The sequence below is a fragment of the Rhinatrema bivittatum genome, chromosome 1 (assembly GCF_901001135.1).
Source record: "Rhinatrema bivittatum chromosome 1, aRhiBiv1.1, whole genome shotgun sequence".
Taxonomy (NCBI): domain Eukaryota; kingdom Metazoa; phylum Chordata; class Amphibia; order Gymnophiona; family Rhinatrematidae; genus Rhinatrema; species Rhinatrema bivittatum.
The window spans coordinates 164,584,144-164,607,095 of record NC_042615.1 but is presented as its reverse complement, the minus strand read 5'-3'; the positions used below and the strand labels follow the sequence as shown (position 1 = coordinate 164,607,095).

Below are 22,952 nucleotides of genomic sequence, written 5' to 3'. Positions count from 1 at the left end.
GGGAAACATAAAAAGCATATATTTACCGTCCTGTTGCACATAACCGTTTTATTTTGTCTATCATAGACTCGCCAGTGGGGAGCGCGAAAGTGATATGGATCATGGGGCACTCGTACATTTATTGGGCACACATTAGAACCAAGAGAAAGACCTCCAGCGAGCAGATGGGCATACCGCATAGCAAGGCCAGCTTATTCTGGCTCGGCAAACGAGGGATGAGGTGGGTCTAACTAATGCCTTGCATCCTCCAATACGCCAGGCAACTACCACAGCCTGATATCATCTGTCATTTGGGCGGTAACGATTTGGTCGCAGTCAAAAACATTGACTTAATAATCACGATCAAGAAGGACTTGACTGCAATTAAGGCTATATGGCCAGCCGTGGTATTGGTATGGTCCCACATTATTCCCCGATTGGTATGGAGGGACGCGAGGTCGCACAAATCCATCGAAAAAAGCAGGCGCAAATTAAATAAAGAAGTGGGGACGTGGTTGAGAGCTATAAGGGGGTATGTCATCAAGCATGATGATATTTCGCTCTCATGTTCAGGCATGTATAGGCCGGATGGGGTTCACTTATCAGACGTTGGGGTAGATATCTTCATCCTTGCCCCGCAAACGGCCACAGCAGCTTTAGTTAATTAGTGGGGGTAGAAAACAAATAAGGTTTTACTGTTTCCTACTTTGGCGGGTGCCCTCACCGGAGCATAAGGGGATGTATCGCTGCATAGAGGGGAAGTTTTTGGTGTTGGGGGAGGGGGAAGGGGAGGAGCACAGCACCAAGGACTTTGCATAGGGGGAAAGCGGAGGCATGGATATAACTAAGCATGGCGGAGACCGAGATAATGGCCGGTCTGGGGGTGGCCCAATGAAGGCCTGGCATAAGCAATAACCGCGGCCCGCAAGGCCAGCATGGCGGAGACAGAGATAATGGCCGGTCTGGGGGTGGCCCAATGAAGGCCTGGCATAAGCAATAACCGCGGCCTGCAAGGCCAGCATGGCGGAGACCGAGATAATGGCCGGTCTGGGGGTGGCCCAATGAAGGCCTGGCATAAGCAATAACCGCGGCCCGCAAGGCCAGCATGGCGGAGACCGAGATAATGGCCGGTCTGGGGGTGGCCCAATGAAGGCCTGGCATAAGCAATAATCGCGGCCCGCAAGGCCAGGGGTGGGAGGAGGCGGCAGAATACTGCACGGAGCGGCAGTAGCCACGGAGGCGTTCACGGAGTGGGATGCCAGTGGCGGGTGTTCCCCTTCACGGAGCGGAAGGCAGGATTGGCATTCACGGAGCGGGGTGCCAATGGTATACCACCTTCACGGAGCGGAAGGATGGAGGGCTGCCGTCTCCAAAAAAGCATTGGGGTGGGAAGAACAAGCAAGGTACCGGTGAGGGCGTGGCATTTAGCTAATGCCAATTGTTTAAGCTGCTGCAATATAAAGTAATAAGGTTATAATGTTAAATGCTGGCTGTGGCCGTTTCTTCCACTTAATAAAAGTTATCTTGGCTTACCTACTCTGTTGTCGCGTGGTCAAGGGTGGGAGGGGCGGTCGTCCGTGAGCTACAGCGTGCCAGAGTTAAGCTTAACCATTTACTAGATACATGCGCACAACAGCAGTCTCGGTATTGTGGTAGATGCCTTCAGCTTTGCTCCCTCCTCTCAGTGAAAGAGCAGCTCCCAAGTCATCCAGGGGGGGGGGCTGCCAGGCGGCGGCGCTCAGCTCCAGCCCTCCCTACCAGAGAAGAAAGGGACCCCCCCCCCCCAAGCTCACCTTGAACCTCCTTACTTTGTATGCAAAGTTCAGCCTCTGCATGGTTGCCGCCAGTTTCTAAAAAGCAGATTTACCAGCTAAGCCCCCCTATCAGCCTCTCCCGCCTCGAACAAAAAAAAGACTTTGCACTAGGTCTCCCCCTAGGAGAGATTTCCAAATAAGTCTTTCTTTTCATCCTTCCGCCCCGAAGGTGCACGGAGTTGGTTTCTTGCCAGCTCCCTGTTCGGCTCTCTGGGAGATTTTTGAGCTGTTTGGATTTATAAAAGTCCACTCCCCCCCTACATTGCAACAGTCTCTTGCTGGGACCTGGACTTGCCCTCGGAGTCGTTGGCGCAGGAAGAGAGAGAGAGAGAGAGCATCCGCAAAGGGAGCCGTTCTCCCCTCCTCCTCTCCCCAGTGCCCTGCTATGGAGAAATTTCCGGATTATAAAGCAGCTCTGTCAGACACCACAACCTTTTGCATTTTTTATTGGAGCCACTCTCTAGGACGCCCGACAGCAGACTGATAAAGCTTTTTAAAAGATCTTCGATTTTCCTTTGAGTCTTCCTGCCCTCCTGCTATAGCAATTATTTTACATCTCTCTCGTATCTGATCCAGATGCGACGGGCACACCACACACACACATTTTTAAAAAGAGGTTTCAATTGTTTTTCAAACGGATGACGGCGATGTGCATTTCCTATAAAAATGACAGGTTAATGACCACTGTCTGAGGAGCAAAGCGAAGCGAGGAGTTTCTCGCCCGGCAAGAGATTCTCCTTCCCTGGGGGTCGATTCTTTACCCACCAGGAAACCACTGACTGTTGGCATTTGCACCAGCAGCTACCCGAAAGGATATTTTACAAAAATTATTCATTAGAAAGAATCAATAAAGACGCTAATCTTGATGTCCCGAGAAGCAATCCTGAATACTTCTGCAGCCTAACTGGAAGGCACTGCTGCAGTCTTCGATTCTTAGGGACTAGAAGGGAATGAAGAATTAGTTTTGTTTTTTGGGGGGTTTTTTTGAGACTGTGATTTAAACTCCGCATTAATAAGAAACACCGGACAAGAGGGCGCAAAGCAAATATAAATATGTAGCCTTGTACAGCCGTTCAAACGAGCAGCTGCACCTGCCGCTTTGCCCTTCTTGTGTGACCGACCCAGGATTTTTTAAAGGGATGACGCGACTAAGTTAAAACTAAAATCGAAGATTAAAAAAAAAAAGAAAAGAAAAGAATGAGGGAAGAGTCTAGAGATGCTCTAAAAGTTGCCCGGACCGGGCCTTCTCCCCGTCGCAGAGCGGTCACTAACCCGCCGCATACCTGAGCTTCCGCCACTGCCCGGCCCGTGACCTCCCGCTGCTGCGGCCAGGGGGACAGGAAGAGAGGGAGCTGGGGGAGCCGGGGGAGAAAGGCCGAGAAAACAAACACACGGCCCCCAAACACAGAAGTACAAAGAAAGGCACAAGTAAAGAGAGAGCTAGGGAGCAGGGGTGTATATATATATATATAATATATATAATATAATATATATACAGGGGGAAAGTACCGGAGGAGAAGGCTGCTGCAGCTGCGGCCGGGGCATTAGAGCCTGCGGATCCGCATGGCCGCCTCCTGCAGCCAGGTGGCGAGTGCCGCTCCTGCCTCTCCCGCCCCTGCTCCCCCGGCGTTGGAGCTGCGCTGAGCTCGGGGGCTCCTTCAGCTGCGGCTCTTTTTTTTTTTTTTTTGGGTGGAGAGTGTGGGGGGAGGGAGGGAGCAAGGGGCGGGGTAGCCAGAGATCCCTGGCTTGTACTGAGGGAGAGGAAGTGCGGCAGTGGGAGGTTAGGGCAGGCGGGCGATGTGGCCGGCGGGAGCGGGCAGCCGCCTGCCCTGTCCACGGGACTCGGCGCTTCGCAGGGCGGCTTTCTGCGGGAACCTGGCGGCGCTCCCGGCTCACCTCCTCCCGACCGGCAGGAGCGTGCGAGTTTTCATCAGCGCCAACCCCGAAGGTACAGTGCGGCGGCCCCGTGCTCGATGTCCGTGTCTGTGTGTGTGTGTCCGTGTCTGTGTCCGTGTGTGTGCGGCTCTACCCGAACCCTTTCCCTCCGTGATTGATCCCTGACCCCTGGGTATAATAATCGGTCTCGTTCGGCACAGAAACAGCGCCGAAGCACGTTTGTTTGTTTGTGAAAGCAGGGCACCCCCCCCCCCCCCATTTAAAATCGCCGCTTCTGTACATCTTCTGTGCTGGCCGGGAAAGAGAAGTCTTCTGCAAGTTTAAGGGATGTTGTCTTGAAGAGCGCCCCCGGCTCAATGAACTAAATGTTGATGCCGTTGCTGCATTGTGTCCAGGGATGTGGGTCCCTGTACGGCACCCAACTTTGGCTCGTCCTGGGATGAATACGGTTGTTTTCCTTTAAAAGCTAATGATTTACTGGGATTGGGGCAGACGGCAGCTATTGATTATTTTATTATTTATAGTGAAAATGTGATTGCAAGAACTGGGTTCTATGAACTATTGTTTTTTTTTTCTATGGTTTTATTTTGTTTGCTTTTTTTGGCTGGGTTTCTTTTTTATTTGTTTTGTTTTTGTAGGTGGGAGATGGAAGGGCAGGAGGTTGATTTCATTATTAGTGTACAATATTGGGTACCGCTGGCTAACAGCCCGATCCTTACGGTAATGAGGAGGAGCTGTTCAGGGTGCTAGTGCTGAAGCACAAGTCACTGCAGTTTCTATGGCCGCGGTTTATCTGACCATTACGTGATCGTCAACAACTAGGAACTGCTATGGTTCTCAAATCTAGTCTTAATTCTCATCCGAAAGACAGGAAAAAGAAAGATTTCATATGTATGGGAAGAGTCTGCTCCTGGCACATCCGTCATCAGAGTGCAGTTATTTCAGTGTGAAAACCGTTTTTGGTTCATTAAATCTCAGAGTTAATGTGAAAGTTGACAGGGTGATGATTGTCTGTTTGTTCCTATCGATCACCATCCTTGGTGACTTTTATCCTGAAACTTAAGCTATTAATTTTAAATGTATGTTTCATTAGCCTCTCTCTTTTCTGGAAATAAGCTGCAAATTATCCACTGGGTTAATTGGAACTGAGTAATTATTTTCTATAGTTTAAACATAACTGGCAAATTTAGAAACTGTTATATGGTATCTAGAGGTTACATAAAAGGTGATACTGTGCAGTAAATGTTTTGTTAGGGGTTCAGTACATTTCTAGAAATTAGTCTGAATACACTCTGGTCTTCTAAAATGCATTCTAATATACATATAAAGTCATACACTATACCTCTAATGCACCTAAGAGTAATCACACTGGAAACCATATTTGTGCTTACTATTCTTCATAGTATTTGTTTTATATTATTTTGCAAATAAGATGCATTCATTAGAACTGTAATTTGGGCATCATTGTCTTTGTGGAGGTGTGTGATTGATTTGTGCTGTTAAATTTAAAATATAACCCTATTTAGGGATGCTATCAGAGACCCAAGAAATCAGATGTAATGGAGGATGGCACAGTTTATGTTTACTGTAAAATAACTGTAAAGAAGCTTAAAACTATATTTTCTGTTTCATAGATGAAAGAAAAAAATACATGTATTAATTAAACCTCTGCAACATCCTGAATACAACAGTCTAATGTAGATAATAAGTAGAATAGTGAACAATAATAATAATAAAAATAACATAACAGATTAAGACAAGAACATAAGGACATAAGAAATTGCCATACTGGGTCAGACCAAGGGTCCATCAATCCCAGTATCCTGTTTCCAACAGTGTCCAATCCAGGCTACAAGTACCTGGCAAATACCCAAACACTAAGTAGATCTCATGCTACTGATGCCAATAATAGCAGTGGCTGTTCCCTAAGTCAACTTGATTAATAGCAGTTAATGGACTTCTCCTCTAAGAACTTATCCAAACCTTTTTTAAACCCAGCTATACTAACTACCCTAATCATATTCTCTGGCAATGAATTCCAGAGCTTAATTGTGCATTGAGTGAAAAATAATTTTCTCTGATTTGTTTTAAATGTGTTACTTGCTAACTTCATGGAGTGCCCCCTAGTCCTTCTATTATCTGAAAGAGTAAATAACCGATTCATATCTACCCATTCTAGACCTCTCTTGATTTTAAAGACCTCTCATATCCCGCCTCAGCCGCCTCTTCTCCAAGCTGAACAGCCCTAACCTCTTTAGCCTTTCCTCATAGGGGAGCTGTTCCATCCTCTAAGTGGCCTATCCATTCTGCCCAGTTGAAATTCATCCTTTTTTGGTAGATCTGCAAATAAAATTACCAAATGCAACCCAACATCAATTTCCCCCTTGGGTCTTCACACTATCTCTCAAACTGTATTTATTTATCTGATATATATTCCACTTTTCATCACTTCAAAGTGGATTACATTGTCTCATATCTGGCCCAAACATGGCTAAAATCTATCACACACAAAATAACCCACCAACACCAAAAGTGTAATCCAGTACACTAATTTGTAAACAGAATATAAACAGCAGTGTACTGGTATTCGTTTATAACATACCCTCCTGCCAACAAAGTTTGTTGGACCCTCAAATCTCGAGTCAGAATTTATAGCAGACTCGTTTGTGATATCAGGTCACATTACTTTTATTTAAATAGCATTTCTATTTTGTTCATATTTTTATATATTTTCCATTTACCATAAAAACCAGGGTCTCAAAAATGCTGATAAATTTCAAATCCTCCAAATGGACTATTCATCCTACATAATGCTAAGACGAAAGAAATACTTTCCGGTAACCATCCCAAAGGCTTAGTTTAAAGCATAATACTTAACATCACAGAAGCGTCTAGGTTCCAAACGTCAAAGTCCGGACGCGGCCATGTTTCGGACCGGAGGCCCTGCTTCAGGGGAATGAGTTGATAATCCAATCCAAATCCATATATAATTTCGTCAAAGAGCATTGATCATTCCATCAGCATCACATCATCTCATCAAAACGGCTGTTTCAGTGCAGAGAACTTTCTTCCCATGGTCTGCACTCAGACTCGCATAATTTGAGGGTCCAACAAACTTTGTTGGCAGGAGGGTGTGTTATAAACGAATACCAGTACACTGCTGTTTATATTCTAAAATCTATCAGTCATCACACTGTTTGCCACCCCATGCTTTCTTGGAGCCCTAATGAAGTTGTAACAACACTGTTTAGGATTGTAACTGCCACTCTGTGTAGATTACCCCATGCTCTCTTGAAGCCCTAATGCAATTGTGCATTGCTCTGTTATGCAGGTTACCCCCATTTTTTATTTGAAGCCCTAATGAAATTGCTAGTACAGCTACTCAGAAAAAGGCATGATGTTTTTAAACAATGATTTTTTCACCTTAGGTAATGTTTATTTGGATATCAAACAATGTTAACCAGCATGAACGTGAATTGCTTGTAACAGTAACAGTAAATTCACTTTTAAATAATTGTTCTTTTAGTGAACAGATAAGGTAAAGTGTTCAGGGAAAAACGATATCCCAGATTCCTTGTAACCCAAGACCACAAACAAATGCAATATTAGGTAGGATAGGGTGTACTTGTGCACCTTCTTAAACATCTGAAGAACCATTTATTTTAATAGGCTAGTTTTATACACCTTCTTAAAAATCTCAACAAGTATTTTTAAGAAAGGTCATAAAGAATGCCAGTCATAGCACAATGGCAACATTTAAAGTCCACATTAGCAGGAGTCCAGAGTGAGCTCTGGCCAAGAACTGTTGTGTAAAAGACTGAGCTGAGTTGGGAGGGGATATCAAAATGGGGGGATGGGGGGGGTACCTGATAGTTATAAATGGAAGACTCATGGCATCATTGCCCATTAGATGCTAGCTCCAATTCAGCAAAAAGCGCAAAAGAGCAGGAGAAAACCTCCAGGTAAAATATATATTTTTTATAATTCCATTTTACATAGTGTATCCAGATATTTAATATTTGGATGCTTCATGACAATTGATTTTTGCTTGAACCTACTCCAAATGGGGATACAAGTCTTCATTCACAAATACTTTCATCTTTTCACCCCCTACTCTCCATCTAGGCCAGCCATTGCAGTCAGTCTTTTGGCTGAGAGGCCCAAAACCACTGCTCTCTCTCTAATAATTGCACTCTAGTGTCATCCTATAGATGTCACTTTTATGCAATGACTGGGACTCCTGTCCAGCAATTGTCACTATTTCCTCCACAGCAAGCTCAACTTTTGCTGGCCCAAGAAATAGGAACAAGAAGTGGAAATTGAACCCAAGCCTGCAAAACAGCCCAGATATTTTTTAGGGGTGTCCTGTCACTATAGATTTTTTTCTGTATCACTTGGATTCTGGATTTTTATTTATAGTCATAACACAGTACTTCAAATCAATGTAGGGTGGATTGTACTGCAACCTGCCTTTTAAAGATACAGTTTAGGCTTTTCTCTGTCTAATCAAACATAACTTGTTATACTACTTCTATATTCTTTCTAGGCAATTATTAAAATAAACTATAAGAAACATATCTAACAGGAATTTTTTTCCAGATACCTAAAATGGAATAAAAATATGGGCCTCTGCCTTAAAAAATTCATTGTAAATGGCCAAAAATCTGTAGATGTTTTGACTGAGGCTTTTTTTTCACACTGCATAAAAATATACTCTGGTTATATCAGAGGAAATTCTGTCCTCTCTGATAGAGATTTACTTCTCTACATACATTTCTGCACAGCTTTGAAATTTGCAGAATAGCGGTCTTTATAAAATGAGTCTCCTAATGACTGAAAGGTAAAACTATGTCTAGTGATATTTACATTTTTCTAATACTTTTAATCATTTGAAAATAATTGTTATGTTAATTTCAAGCCTGTGCTGAAATTCAGAAAGAAAAAATGCAAGGTTTTGAAACTAAAAAACACAAACAATACCAAGATCTCAATGCTTCAGGGGATGTTTCACAGCTTAGGCCTTTCCAAATCAGTAATATGGACCCAGTTTACATTTAAACTTGTATATGGTGTCCCATATGAAGCACAATAATAATTTTTATGAATTAATAAACCAGTTTTCCCCCCAAAAAATTGCACGAAGGTGGTAATGCAAAGCAAGAATATGGATAGCTACAACACATACTCCAAAGAATATATCAACAAAACAACACAGGAGCAGTCATTTCTGACATACCCTAGCTTATGAATGAGGTTCATTCCTTTCATGCAATGTACAAAAACTGATACCTTTGGAGACTTTACTCTGAGCAATACATATATAAGATTTAAAACAATTAATAGATACTAGAGGTCAGTATTCAAAGGGTTTGTCTAGAGCTAGCTGGATAAAACACAGCTATCTGAAATGAAGAACATTGCTGGCAGGGCAGTGCTGGTCAAGAGGTGACAGAACCAGACCCTGAACCAAGGGCACCAGTAGGATCATGTTGCGCTGGGAGGTGGACCTTTGGCCTAGTGCAGGATTGGTCGGCTCCCTGGTTGGACTCAGAGAGCGCCTGCCACCAGGAGGCGGAGCACAAGAGGAGACAGAGGCTAGCTGGAGCTTCACCACTAGCAACCCGGGGATCCCTCAGGTTGAGCCCTTGGTTACCCGGGCCACCTGGTCTTAGGTGGGCCTCGCAAGATCTCCTTGAGAGAAAGTTCAGGGGTGTGCTCATCACGATCAAGGGTGCATGGTCGATGTTCAGGCTAGAAGTCCAGGGTACCAGAGAAGGCCAGAAGAGAGCCTCTGAATGTATGACAAGGATCAAGGCCAGAGTCAAGGTAACATAGTCAGCTAAAGCAGGAATCAATACTAGTGGTCAGTCCATGGATAATCATCCAAAGCAGGGGTCAAGTTCCAGTGGTCAGTCCGTGGTCAGTAGTCAGGCACAGCAGTTCCAGGAAGCATGCAGACGTGGTCGAGGAAACAGGAAAAGGTCAAATCCAGGTGGCGATCAACGTAGTCAAGAATAGGAAGAGGTCAGTACCAGGAAGACAGTCCGAGAGATACTACCTGGGGAGACGAAGGAAAAGAAGGATGGAACAAGGCTGGAACGAGACTGGAACAAAGACTGGAAACAGAGGCAAACTAGATATCACAGCGTGATCGACCCGATTGCCAAGGCAAGGAAGTGCAGGTAGGCACTTCCTCTTATATAGCATTCAATCAGGGCTGGCTCCAGCCAGGCCTCACGTCGAGCCCCGCTGTGAGGCCTGGCTGGAGGTGGAAAGCCCGGTGACCGCCACGGCAGGACGTCAAGGTATGACTGTACTCGCTGCTGCAGCTGGGGAGGACAACCCGGGACCCGTGGAGAACTTAGTGAGGTGAGCAGGCCTGGGCGCGGGCTGAGTGCGGATGGGACATGCAACAGTACCCCCCCCCTTCTAGGCCTCCACCTCCTCGGGCGAGGCTTGTCTGGGTGTGCCCTATGGAAGGCCTTTAGGAGGTCTTTGTCAAGGATATTCTGTGGATATGCTCCCAGGAGTTTTCTTCACCCCAATCCCCTTCCCAGGCGAGAAGATATTCCCAGTGTCCTTGACGCTGACAGATGTCGAGGACCTCTCTTACCTGGAGGGTGTTGTCGGGTTCTGTGGAGACCTGTGGAGGAGGAGGTCTCTGAGGGAAGGCCAGGAGAGTATGAGAGGCTTTAATAGAAAGACGTGGAAGGTATTGTGAATGCCCATGGATCGTGGCAACTGGAGTTGGTAAGTTACCACTCTGATGCAGCGGAGGATTGGGAATGGCCAGACGGTGGGAATGGGAAGTCGCAGTCTGATGTGCTTGGTACTTAACCACACCTTTTGACATGGTCGGAAGAGTGGGGCTGACCGCCGATGTGCGTCAGCGACTTTTTTAGCACGTTCAGCATCTTGGGTCAGACACTCCTTTACTTGATTGCAAATGTTGCTGAAGGTCTGTGCACTGAACTGCGCTGCTGGCGAAGGCACGGAGAGTGGTACAGGCAATGGTAGTCGTGGTTGATATCCTGCAAATAGGGAGACGTCTGTGGCAGCAGCAGTATGTGTGTTGTGTGAAAACTTGGCCCATGGTAGTAAGTCGGCCCAGTTGCCCTGTTGGTCATTTACATAGGACTTTAGGAAGTTTTTCAGGGTACAATTATTTCTTTCGGCTTGGCTGTTGGCCTGAGGATGGTAGCCTGAGGTGAAGCTTAAGTTGATATCAAATTTCTGGCATAGGGATCGCCAGTATTTCATGGCAAACTGTGGGCCTTGGTCCGACACTATCTCTCTAGCAGGCCGTGAAGATGGAAGATATGCCTCAGGAACAGTTTGGCGAGTTCAGGGCTGATGGGAGGCTCTGCAAGGGAATGAAGTGTCCCATCTTAGAGAAGCGGTCGATGATGACCCAGATGATGGTGTTATCTTGCGATGGAGGCATGTCTGTGATAAAATCGGTTGATATGCTGGACCAGGGTTCGGTGGGTGCTGGAACATTTTAGACAAGTCATTGTTGCAGCAGTTCCATCAGGACCACCCAGAGAAACCCGGTCCTCTCAAGAGGGGCCGTAAAGCGGGGGGTACTGTTGCGATCTCCACCGCTTCCCCCCGCTTAGGGCTCAACCCTGCCTACCTCTGCTTCAGGAATCACCGCGTTCCGCCCGCTCTGGACCCCGGGGGCTTCTCTCACTCCACGTGGCGGCCGCCATTACTTGCCTGCTTCTCCTCCATCTCGCGTGCTCAACTCCCGGAAGCCTGGCCCGCCTGTGCTGCTGACGTCACGCCCAAGTCCCGATATAACCGGCACTCAAACTCTCTCTCATTGCCTTGCAACAAGGTTCACAACTGCATAGTTGTTCTTAGTTGCGTTCCTGGTGATCTCCACCTTTCCTGCTTCTGACTCCGGTTTGCTTCCGACTCCGCTTCAGCCTGCTGCCTGCCTTTGACTCCGGTTTGCTTCCGACTCCGCTTCAGCCTGCTGCCTGCCTTTGACTCCGGTTTGCTTCCGACTCCGCTTCAGCCTGCAGCCAGCCTCTGACCCCGGCCTGCTTCCGCTTCAGCCTACAGCCTGCTTCAGCCTCCAGTTTGCTACAGACTCCGCTTCAGCCTACAGCCTGCTTCAGCCTCCGGTTTGCTACAGACTCCGCTTCAGCCTACAGCCTGCTTCAGCCTCCGGTTTGCTATAGATTCCGCTGCCGCCCGCTGCCCTGTCTTCAGCTGGCCCTCGGCCCTGTACAGCTGGAGACCTGCTTCCCGGGTACCTTGGACTTCCTATCCTTCCTGTTTACTCTGGTCCCGGCCTAAGCCCATCTCTGCCTCTGGACTCTGCCTCTACTCCAAGTCCCGAGGTCCCAGTGCCCTACGGGCTCCTCCCGGGGAGTTCCTGGTTCCCGGGTGAACACCTCCTGCCTGTGGCTCCGCCTCCCGGCCTACCCCGTCACCCTAGGTAGGCCGACCCAAGGGTCCACTACCTCGCCAGCAGTGTCCGACTGCAACATTTAGTAACTGTTTGACTTGTGGATGAAATGTTAGAGGAGTCAAGAAGTGTACCTAAACTTTTTATATTGGGGTTCAAAGGAAAGATTATATTCTCTAATGTAATGATTTTATGTTGAATTTTAGAATCAGGTCTCTGAATTAGTGAAAATTGAGTTTTGGAAATATGTACTTCCAGTTTATTGTAAAAGAGCCATTTCCTGATGTTTGACAAACAAATGAGTACAAGCTCAACTGTTTCTGACTAAGATGAACGGATAAGAATAAAGAACTGGATGTTTTCAGCGTAGAGTTTATATCCATCACAAAGACTGGCAAGAATTTTACATAGCAGAGCTAGGAAAAGGTTGAAAAGCATTGCTGATAAAGCTGAGCCTTGTGGAACTCCTGTAATGATATCAAACCAGTTTGAACAATAATTGTTGAACTCAATGTGCTAAGTACGTTGAGAAAGAAAAGAGCTGAAACAGTGCAAAACAGAACCAGCTATACTGCATTCTCTCAAATAGTCCAGTAAGATGGAATGGTCAACTGTGTCAAAGGCTGCGGAGATGTCTAAGGAAACTAAAAGATAGCTATTGCCTGCAATCAAGGCCTCTTTGCAAAGTATCTAGCAAAGATAATATTAACAATTCAGTACTGTGAAATTTTCTAAACCTATGCTGGTAGGGGTCAAGATCCTGTTTATCTTCTATGAAATTTGTAAGTTGTGTCAAGACTATGGTTTCAATTAGTTTTGCCAAAAATGGCAATGAGGAAATTGGTCGGTAATTGTTAGGATCAGATAGATCAATGCCACACTTTAAAAAAAAAAAAAAAAAAAAAAAAGGTCTTACAGCGGCTCTCTTCAGTACAGCTGGAAGTTTACCATGAGATAAAGATAGATTCACCAAGTCAAGCAAAACTGATACAAGGATGTCCTCAGTTGTTTTAAGAATTGGTATACTACAAGGATTCAATGAGCAGTATGAAGAGTTTAATTTTGAAATGTTTTGAGTAATCTCAGTAATGGAGGTATTGTCAAACTTGTTCCAAGTGGAAGTTTGATTGATGTTCTCATTTAAATACCAGGCAGGAACTGCTGCAAACTGGCAGTGATTTTTGAAACTTTAGATTTAAAATGATACATGAAGGCCTCACAATCAAAATTGATTGCTGAAGGGGTAGATTTTGCAATTAAGCTGTTTGGATTAGTTGTCAATGTCTTCTCAATTCTAAATAGTTCTTTGGGATTGTAGCCAACTTCTCTAATCCATTTAGAGAAATATTCTTGTTTAGTCTCATTTATCTGGGAATGATAAGATTTCAATAATAACTTGTGAGCTAATGAGTTATCATTTTGTAGGGTACACCACATACACTCACTTCTACGAAGTAATAGCCTCTATGTCTTGACTGCAGGAGTCAAACATGGAAGAAATTTTGATTGGGACTTATATTTCATTCAAGAGGAGCGATTTTATCAATTGTGTTAGATAATATAGATTCTAAACTGGAAACTCCAGAATCAATATCATCCGGATGAAAGGATGTAACTTCTGCTCCTATCAGATCTGAAAATTCCTGGCTATCAACAAGGCCCCTGCAAAGAGCAGGGTCACATGAAGAACTTTTGAATATATGAGCTGCTTTGAAAAGTAGGCCATGAAATCTAATAAGGGAATGGTTCGATCTTAGGACTGACTGAATTGTGACAGAGCTCCTACATCTGTTCATGTAGGCTTGATTAAGAAATACAAGGTCTAGGATATGACCATGATCTTGAGGCGGTTCTTGGATAAGCTTTTCCCATCCTAGAAAAGTTAGGAAATCAAGAAACAGAGAACAGTGTGTTGGAATAAGATCAAGGTCAATTTGTAAGTTGAAATCTCCAAGGATAATCATATTAAGAACATAACACAAAAACATAAAAAATTGCCATACTGGGTCAGACAAAGGGTCCATCAAGCCCAGCATCCTGTTTCCAACAGTGGCCAATCCAGGCGACAAGTACCTGGCAAATACCCAAAAACTATGTATATCCCATGCTACTGATGCTAGTAATAAGTCAACTTGATTAATAGCAGGTAATGGACTTCTCCTCCAAGAACTTATCCAAACCTTTTTTAAACCCAGCTACACTAACTGCACTAACCACATCCCTTGGCAACAAATTCCAGAGTTTAATTGTGCATTGAGTGAAAACGAATTTTCTCTGATTAGTTTTAAATGTGCTACATACTAACTTCATGGAGTGCCTCCTAGTCCATCTATTATCCAAAAGAGTAAATAACTGATTCACATTTACCTGTTCTAGAACTCTCATGATTTTAAAGACATCTATCATATCCTCCCTCAGCCATCTCTTCTCCAAGCTGAACAGCCCTAACCTCTTTAGTCTTTCCTCATAGGGGATTGGTTTCATCCCCTTTATCATTTTGGTTGCCCTTCTCTGCACTTTCTCCATCGCAGCTATATCTTTTTTGAGATGCAGCAAACAGAATTGAACACAGTATTCAAGGTGCAGTATCACCATGGAGCAATACAGAGGCATTATGATACTTTCCGTTTTATTCATCATTCCCTTCGTAATAATACCTAAAGTTGTGTTTGTATTTTTGACTGCTGCAGCACACTGATCTGACTATTTCAATGTATTTTCCATTATGACACCTAGATCTCTTTCCTGGGTGGGAGCTCCTAATATGGAACCTATCATCGTGTAACCACAGCATGGGTTATTTTTCCCTATAATGATCACCTTGCATGTATCCACATTAAATTTCATCTGCCAATTGGATGGCCAATTTTCCAGTCTCACAAGGTCCTCCTGCAATTTATCACAATCTGCTTGTGATTTAACTACTCTGAATAATTTTGTATCATCTGCAAATTTGATTACCTCACTCATCGTATTTCTTCCAGATCATTTATAAATATATTGAAAATCACGAGTCCTAGTACAGAACCTTGAGGCACTCCACTGTTTATCCTTTTTCACTGAGAAAATTGTCATTTAATCCTACTCTGTTTCCTGTCTTTTAACCAGTTTGTGTTGCGACTGTCGCTGCTCGACATCTCCACTCCACCCTCCTTACCTCCTTGGCGATTCCCTCTTGCTGAAGTGGAAGGTTGGCTGCTGCAGCGTCCGGATGCCGTCTTCCTCCGGCATCCCCAGAGCGGCTCGATGCTGCTATCTGCCATGATTCACAGGAGCCTAGGGGTGCGCACGCGGCGCGGCCCCGACTGATGTACCAGCAGTGGCGCAAACCTCAGGGGTGTCCCCCTGAGATGACGTCATCCGTTCCAGATATATAAGGTCTCTGTAATCACTAACTAACCGAGTTAGCAAGGAGTTGGATACGTACAAGGGTTTTCTCCAAGCTACTCTGCCTCCTCGGACTTACCAGGGGAACCCGCTCCTCGGGGGCCTCGCTCTCTCTTTGTTTTTCAGGTCGGTCAGGAACCGGTACTTGCTCCTCGAGGGCCCATGTTCCCGGACTGGTTGCTGTATACTTATTCTGCCTGGATGTCATTGCTGCCTACTACACCAGTGAGTTACTCTCTCGCTCTCTCTCTCAGAGCTTTCCCTGGAACCAGGTACTTGCTCCTCGAGGGCCTAACTTATTCCAACACCTGGACTACTTCTAGAGACTATTGTGTGAGTGTTACCATCAAGGTTCTGTTCCTAAAGTCAGCATACCCTGCCTGCTCACTATATTCAGTTTCTCTACAGCTCAGTTATCCAGGATCGCTGTTCCAGTACCTGAGGGACTACAGCCCTGCCAGGCACTTCCAGCTCACTACTGCCACCTCTGGTGGTTCAATATACTGTTTAATAAAAGAACTAGTGTGTATCTGTCTCCATACCCTGACCGGGGGTCCCTCTCGGGATCTTCCCCCAGGGGCGTGGTCATCTGCCACTGGCCCAAGGATCCACGCACAACTACCTCAAACACCAACAGATTGCTAACTCCATGGATCCAGCACAGCTTAATGCCTTGCAGGCCATACCGGGCCTGGCCCAGCGCATTGTGGAGCAGCAAGATGCCTTGTAGAAACTTACTTCAGCGTTTCATCAGCTACACACACAGAAGGTTCAAAGCACAGCTTCCAACCAAGAAGGTCAGTTACAGGAGGTAACTTTAAAAACTGCTGTACCACTGGCGGCTCCTATCCACTTTTCCGGTGAAATTCAGAAGGCCCGGGGCTTCTTAAACAAGTGCTGCATGCACTTTGCCTTACAGCCATCTTTATTTCCTACGGCTTTCCAAGACCACTTACAAAAATTCATATCTGGATGGTAGGGCCTTGTCTTGGGCATCTACCTTGCGGGAGCACAAGGACCCCATTTTGCAGGACATAGAAGGATTTATGAACTTGTTTAAATCCATTTTTAATGACCCTGCTCGAACTGCTGTAGCTGGTTCTGCTTTGGTGGAATTGAAGCAAGGCAGCAGATCATTGGCTGAATTCGCCATCGAGTTTAAAACTCTTACGGCAGAACTTTGCTGGGACCCCAAAGGTCTCAAGACACTCTTTTGCAGAGGCCTGGAAACCCGTTTAAAGATGAGCTGGCCGCTCATGAAACACCTGACTCCCTGGACGAATTAGTAGCCTTGGCCACTCGGATTGATCACCGGCTCCGGGACAAGGTGAAGGAACTCCGGCCTAAGTTGTTACCTGGGTTGAAACAGGCTGGTTCTATATCCATACCTCAGATAGTTCCAGTAATTCTTGCTGCTGATAAAGAAGAACCGATGCAACTTGGTCATAGACATTTAACTTCCAAAGAAAGAAGACTTCGGAAAAAGCGCGGCCTTTGCATGTACTGTGGTCAGTCCGGCCATAATGTCTCTACATGCTCCATTCGTCTGGAAAATGGGCGGGCCTAAGTCCTGCAGGAGGACTGTTCTTAGGCCATACTGCGTCCTTTCCTCCACTGGCTCCTGCCCCGGTGGACTCAGGGGCAGAAGGCAACTTCATTCTCAGACATCTAGTGGAAGACGTGAAGAGTCCCTCCATCAAGATGAAAGATCCACTACTGTGTCATCTTTTGAAGTGGGCTTTGGACGTTCCCCAACACCGCCACTTCCACTGAAGATCAGTGACGTCCCAGCAGCTCATCCACTGCTGTTGATATTCATAACGCTTTTCATGTTTCATCTGAAACCACTCATACTCAGCAAAATTTCTTCCAAGCCTCAAGATCCACTTGTCATCAATGCAGAAGACAACTTAGATTCAAGTCAAAGAGGTTCTGAATGTTCGTAGAGAGGTATTGCCTTGAATACCTTCTGAAGTGGAAGGTTTTGGTCCCAAAGAAGATTTTTGGGAGCCTCAGACCAATATCCTGGACAAGGAGATGCTTCATCAGGTTCCACCTCGCGCATCCTTCAAGATCCAAGTCTGGTACCTGAAGAGGAAACCGCCCTTTGAAGGGGGAACTGTTGCAACCATCACTGCTCGACGTCTCCACTCCGCCCTCCTTGGCGACTCCCTCTTGCTCAAGTGGAAGGTTGACTCCTGTGGCGTACTTCAGACATCTTCCTCCAGCGTCCCCGGAGCAGCTCGATGCTGCTATCCGCCATGATTCACAGTAGCCTAGGGGAGAGTGTGCGGCCCGGCCCCGAATGATGTACCAGCAGTGGCACGAACCTCAGGGGCGTCCCCCTGAGATGACATAATCCGTTCCGGATATATAAGGTCTCTGTAATCGCTAACTAACCGAGTTAGCAAGGAGTTGGATACGTACAAGAGTTCTCTCCAAGTTACTCTGCCTCCTCTGACTTACCAGGGGTACCCGCTCCTCGGGGGCCTCGCTTTCTCTTTGTTTTTCAGGTCGGTCAGGAACCGGTACTCGCTTCTCGAGGGCCCATGTTCCCGGACTAGTTGCTGTATACTTATTCTACCTGGAAATCATCACTGCCTACTACACCAGTAAGTTACTCTCTCTCTCTCAGAGCTTTCCCTGGAACCAGGTACTCGCTCCTTGAGAACCTAACTTATTCCAAAATCTGGACTACTTCACTACTTCTAGAGACTATTGTGTGAGTGTTACCGTCAAGGTTCTGTTCCTGAACTCTGCATACTCTGCCTGCTCACTATATTCAGTTTCTCTACAGCTCAGTTATCCAGGATCACTGTTCTAGTATCTGATTGACTATAGCCCTGCCGGGCACTTCCAGCTCACTACTGCCACCTCTGGTGGTTCAATATACTGTTTAATAAAAGAACTAGTGTGTGTCTGTCTCCATACTCTGAGCCTGACCGGTGGTCCCTCTCGGGATCTTCCCCCGGGGGCGGTGGTCATCTGCCACCAGCCCAAGTATGCACCCACAACTATCTCAAACACCAACAGTTTGTAATCCACAAAAGGACATCGCCACCTATCCCATAACTTTTTACTGTTCTTAGAAGCCTCTCATGAGGAACTTTGTCAAATGCCTGCTGAAAATCCAAATACACTACATCTACCGGTTCACCTTTATCTAAATGTTTATTAACCCTTTCAAAAAAGTGAAGCAGATTTGTGAGGCTATACCTGCCTTGGGTAAAGCCATGCTGACTTTGTGCCATTAAACCATGTCTTTCTATATGTTCTGTGATTTTGATCTTTAGAACACTTTCCTCTATTTTTCCTGGCACTGAAATCAGGCTAACTAGTCTGTAGTTTCCTGCATCACCCATGGATCGCCCCTGGAGCCCTTTTTAAATATTTTGGTTATATTAGCCACCCTCCAGTCTGTAGGTACAATGGATGATTTTAATGATTGGTTACAAATTTTAACTAATAGATCTGAAATTTCATTTTTTAGTTCTTTCAGAACCTTGGAGTGTATACCATCTGGTTCAGGTGATTTATTACTCTTCAGCTTGTCAATCAGACCTACCACATCTTCTAGGTTCACTATGATTTGGTTCAGTTCATCTAAACAGGTATATCCCCTTCATCCTCTTCAGTAAACACTGAAGAAAAGAAATAATTTAATCTTTCCATGATGGCCTTATCTTCTCTAACTGCTTCTTTAACTCCTCGATCATCTAACGATCATCTAATGGTCCAGCTGACTCCCTTTCTGCTTCAGATGTATTTTAAAAAGTTTTTACTGTGAATTTTTTCCTCTTTGGCCAACTTCTTTTCAAATTCTCTTTTAGAATGTCTTATCAATGTCTTACATTTAACTTGCAAACACTTATGCTTTATCCTACTTTCTTCTGTTGGATCCTTCTTCCACTTTTTGAATGAAGATCTTTTGGCTAAAATAGCTTCTTTCACTTCACCTTGTAACCATGCCGGTAATCGTTTTGCCTTCCTTCCACCTTTCTTAATGTGTGGAATACATCTGGACTGTGCTTCTAGGATGGTATTTTTTAACAATGACCACACCTCTTGCACACTTTTTATCTTTGTAGCTGCTCCTTTCAGTTTTTTTCTAACTATTTTTCTCATTTTATCAAAGTTTCCTTTTTGAAAGTTTAGAGCAAGGGCCATGAATTTTCTTACTGTCCCCCTTCCAGTCATTAATTGTTGAGAAGGGGGTGTTTTAGTGTGCCCATGGGCCTCAGCCCGACCCCAGATGGATCCAGGACTGAACCAAGGGTTGACGGCATGTTCCAGCATGGCAGACGGTCTTACCCTCTGCCAGGCCTGCAAGCTCCCAAGGCCAACAACATGATGATGTTGGAAGTTGAATGGTCCTCCGACCATTCCAAGCCCTTTCGGACCTGCCACTTGGATCGGCATGGAGCAGCAGACGGGCCTTGCCATGAAGGCATAACACCAAGGTTGATGCAACGGCATCACAGACGAGAGTTGAAGACATCATGAACCAGGGTCGATACAATGGCATCCCGGACCAGGGTCGATGCCACGACATCAGATACATGATGAGGAACTTGACGAAGTCCAGACGAGATGAGAAATTGGGTGGAAGGACATTGGCACTGCCTCTCAGGGCACCCTACACAGCCCGAGAAGGCTGGTCGTGGACCACCCTGTCCCACTGCTCACCCTACACAGCCTGAGTAGGCTGGTCACAGACCACACTGGGAGTGGGACAAGTGCAGGGAAGAATCCAGCTGAGGCAGAACTTCGATGACAGAGCCAGATGTCATCCAGAGCTCCACAAAGGCTGGCAGGTCATGAAGCTCAGGAGCGCAGGGACCGAAGTCCACTACCGGCATCTCCCAAGATGACGAAGCATCACCTGGAGATCCACGGCCGGCAGCACGGAAGGCTCAAGAGCACAGGGACAAGACATCAAGGAACTTGGGACATCAGGAAGCAGAATATCTAGACGAGACACCAGGACACCTGGACGAGGACCTCAGGCACGAAGACTTGACATTACATGAAGAGACGAAACAAAGAGGAGCTCCACGAAGAAGACCTGATGGAGCTCTGGCAGGCAGGAGCCTCCAGAGTGAAGTAACTCCGATGCAAGGCGAAGACTGAAGTGATGGAGCAGCCCTTTTATAGGGCTAGGCAGGAAATCAGTCCTTAGGTGGGGACAGCACACTTCTTGTGTCTGGCCCTTTAAATCCTAGAGAGAGGTGCGGCCGCGCGCCTAGAGGAAGAGGAAACAGGAACTGTGCAGGACCGTGGATAGCGGCCTGCACAGCGTTGTGTGTATCAGCAGGGCTGGGCCTGGAGGGCAGGCCCTGACGACGGCAGTGGCTCCAGCCGCTGCAGGAAGCCCCGGGGGCAGCTCCAGCCGCTACTCCAGCCCGGGGCTTGTGGCCTGCAGCCCAGCAGGATGAGATGATGTTGGCGGTGGCTCTGTGCCGCATGGGAGGACAAAAGTCCGCAGCTCCGGCCGCGGTGAAGAGAGGCCCAGTGGGCGGCCTCCGGGCCACAGGAAGCAGGAAAGTCCGCAGCTCCAGCCGCACTGAAGGCCCGATAGCAGCGTCTGGCCACATCAGGAACAGAAGCAACAAAGAGGTGAGCAGTGCCTGTTTGCGGGGAGACCCGCGGGCAGGGTCCATGACATTAATTCAAATTTGATCATATTATGATCACTATTGCCAAGCAGCCCCACCACCGTTACCTCTCTCACCAAATCCTGTGCTTTATTGAGAATTAGATCTAAAATTGCTCCATCTCTCGTCGGTTCCTGAACCAATTGCTCTATAAAACTGTCATTTATTCCATCCAGGAACTTTATCTCTCTTGCATGTCCTGATGTTACATTTACCCAGTCAATACTGGGGTAATTGAAATCTCCCATTACTACTGCATTACCAATTTGTTTAGCTTCCCTAATTTCTCTTAGCATTTCACTGTCCATCTCACCATCTGGGCCAGGTGGTTTGTAGCATATTCCTATCACTATACTCTTCCCCAACACACAAGGGATTTCTACCCATAAAGATTCAATTGTGCATTTAGTCTCATGCAGGATCTTTATCCTGTTGGACTCTATACCATCCCAGACATAAAGCGCCACCCCAACTCCCAAATGCTCCTCTCTGTCATTGCGATATAATTTGTATCCCAGTATAGCACTGTCCCATTGGTTATCCTCCTTCCACCACTTCTCTGAGATGCCAATTAAGTTCATGTCTTCATTCACTGCTATACATTCTAATTTTCCTGTCTTGCTTCTTAGACTTCTGGTATTAGCATACGAACATTTCCAATTGTGTTTTTTGTTATTTTCATTCTGCTTTTTAATTGATAGGGATAAATTGGAATCTTTTAGCTCAAGTGAGTTTCAAATTGCAGGCACGGACTACTTTTCTTATTATTGGAACTTCACTGTTGGGATACCCTAATTCTAATGCATCATTAATATCCTTTGCAGATACCTCCCTCTGAACTATGTGATGCTGAGCAAATGTCGGCTTTCCTCTTTGTTCTAGTTTAAAAGCTGCTCTATCTCCTTTTTAAAGGTTAACACCAGCAGCCTGGTTCCACCCTGGTTAAGGTGGAGTCCATCCATTCGGAAAAGACTCTCCCTTCCCCAAAAGGTTCCCCAGTTCCTTATAAAACTGAAACCATCCTCCTTGCACCATTGTCTCATCCACGCATTGAGACTCCGGAGCTCTGCCTGCCTCTGGGGACCTGCGCGTGGAAGAGGGAACACTTCAGTGAATGCTACCCTGGGGATTCTGGATTTCAGCTTTCTATGTAAGAGCCTACATTTGGCTTCCGGAACCTCCCTCCCACATTTTCCTATGTCTTGGTGCCCACAGGTTAGCCTTGGAGAAAATCAACTGTTCAAAAAAGGGGGATAGATCTCGTTGCAAGAGGGAAGGAGGACAATATACCAGGCATAAACTAAATTTGTTCAAATGAAGAACTAACATTTCATAAGGCGAATCGCCATGCAGGTCCTCAATAGCCATCTTCCAATGCTCCCTGAAAATGATCAACAGACCACCACCTCGCCCTCTTTTCCATGTTTGGGAAGCAACTAGATATCCAGGAGGACTAATTTGATTAACAAACACAAAATCGGAATTTAAAAGCCAGGATTCTGTAATGCAAAAGAAATCAGGTTTGTTTTCACTAATTAACTCATGAATAATATGTAATTTTCTTCTAACAGCCTGAGCATTTATCATCATTATTAAAACATCTACCAGATAGGAGAGGGAGACTGTATGGGAGCAGTGAATAGGAACTAGGCAAGAAGGCCAACGTGTACTTCGTAGGCAGCCAGTGCTATGGAGGTCGCCATATCTCCCTTGATTCATGATAACAGAAAAGGAACAATAATCTGAGTATTTAGATGGGCGCATTAGTAAAATTTCCAACCAATTGCTCCTCATCAAGCAATG

At 45.8% G+C, this 22,952-nt stretch overlaps 1 protein-coding gene across 1 annotated transcript in view; it reads left to right on the top strand.

The window, feature by feature from the left end:
- Positions 1–3,590: 3,590 nt before the first annotated feature.
- The window catches only part of NWD2 (NACHT and WD repeat domain containing 2), a 309,581-nt gene continuing 290,219 nt past the window's right edge, over positions 3,591–22,952 (top strand). Inside the window, exon 1 of the mRNA XM_029589587.1 lies at positions 3,591–3,741. Within this exon, the coding sequence (XP_029445447.1) occupies positions 3,591–3,741 (151 nt within the window). The remainder of the gene's footprint in view (positions 3,742–22,952) is intronic.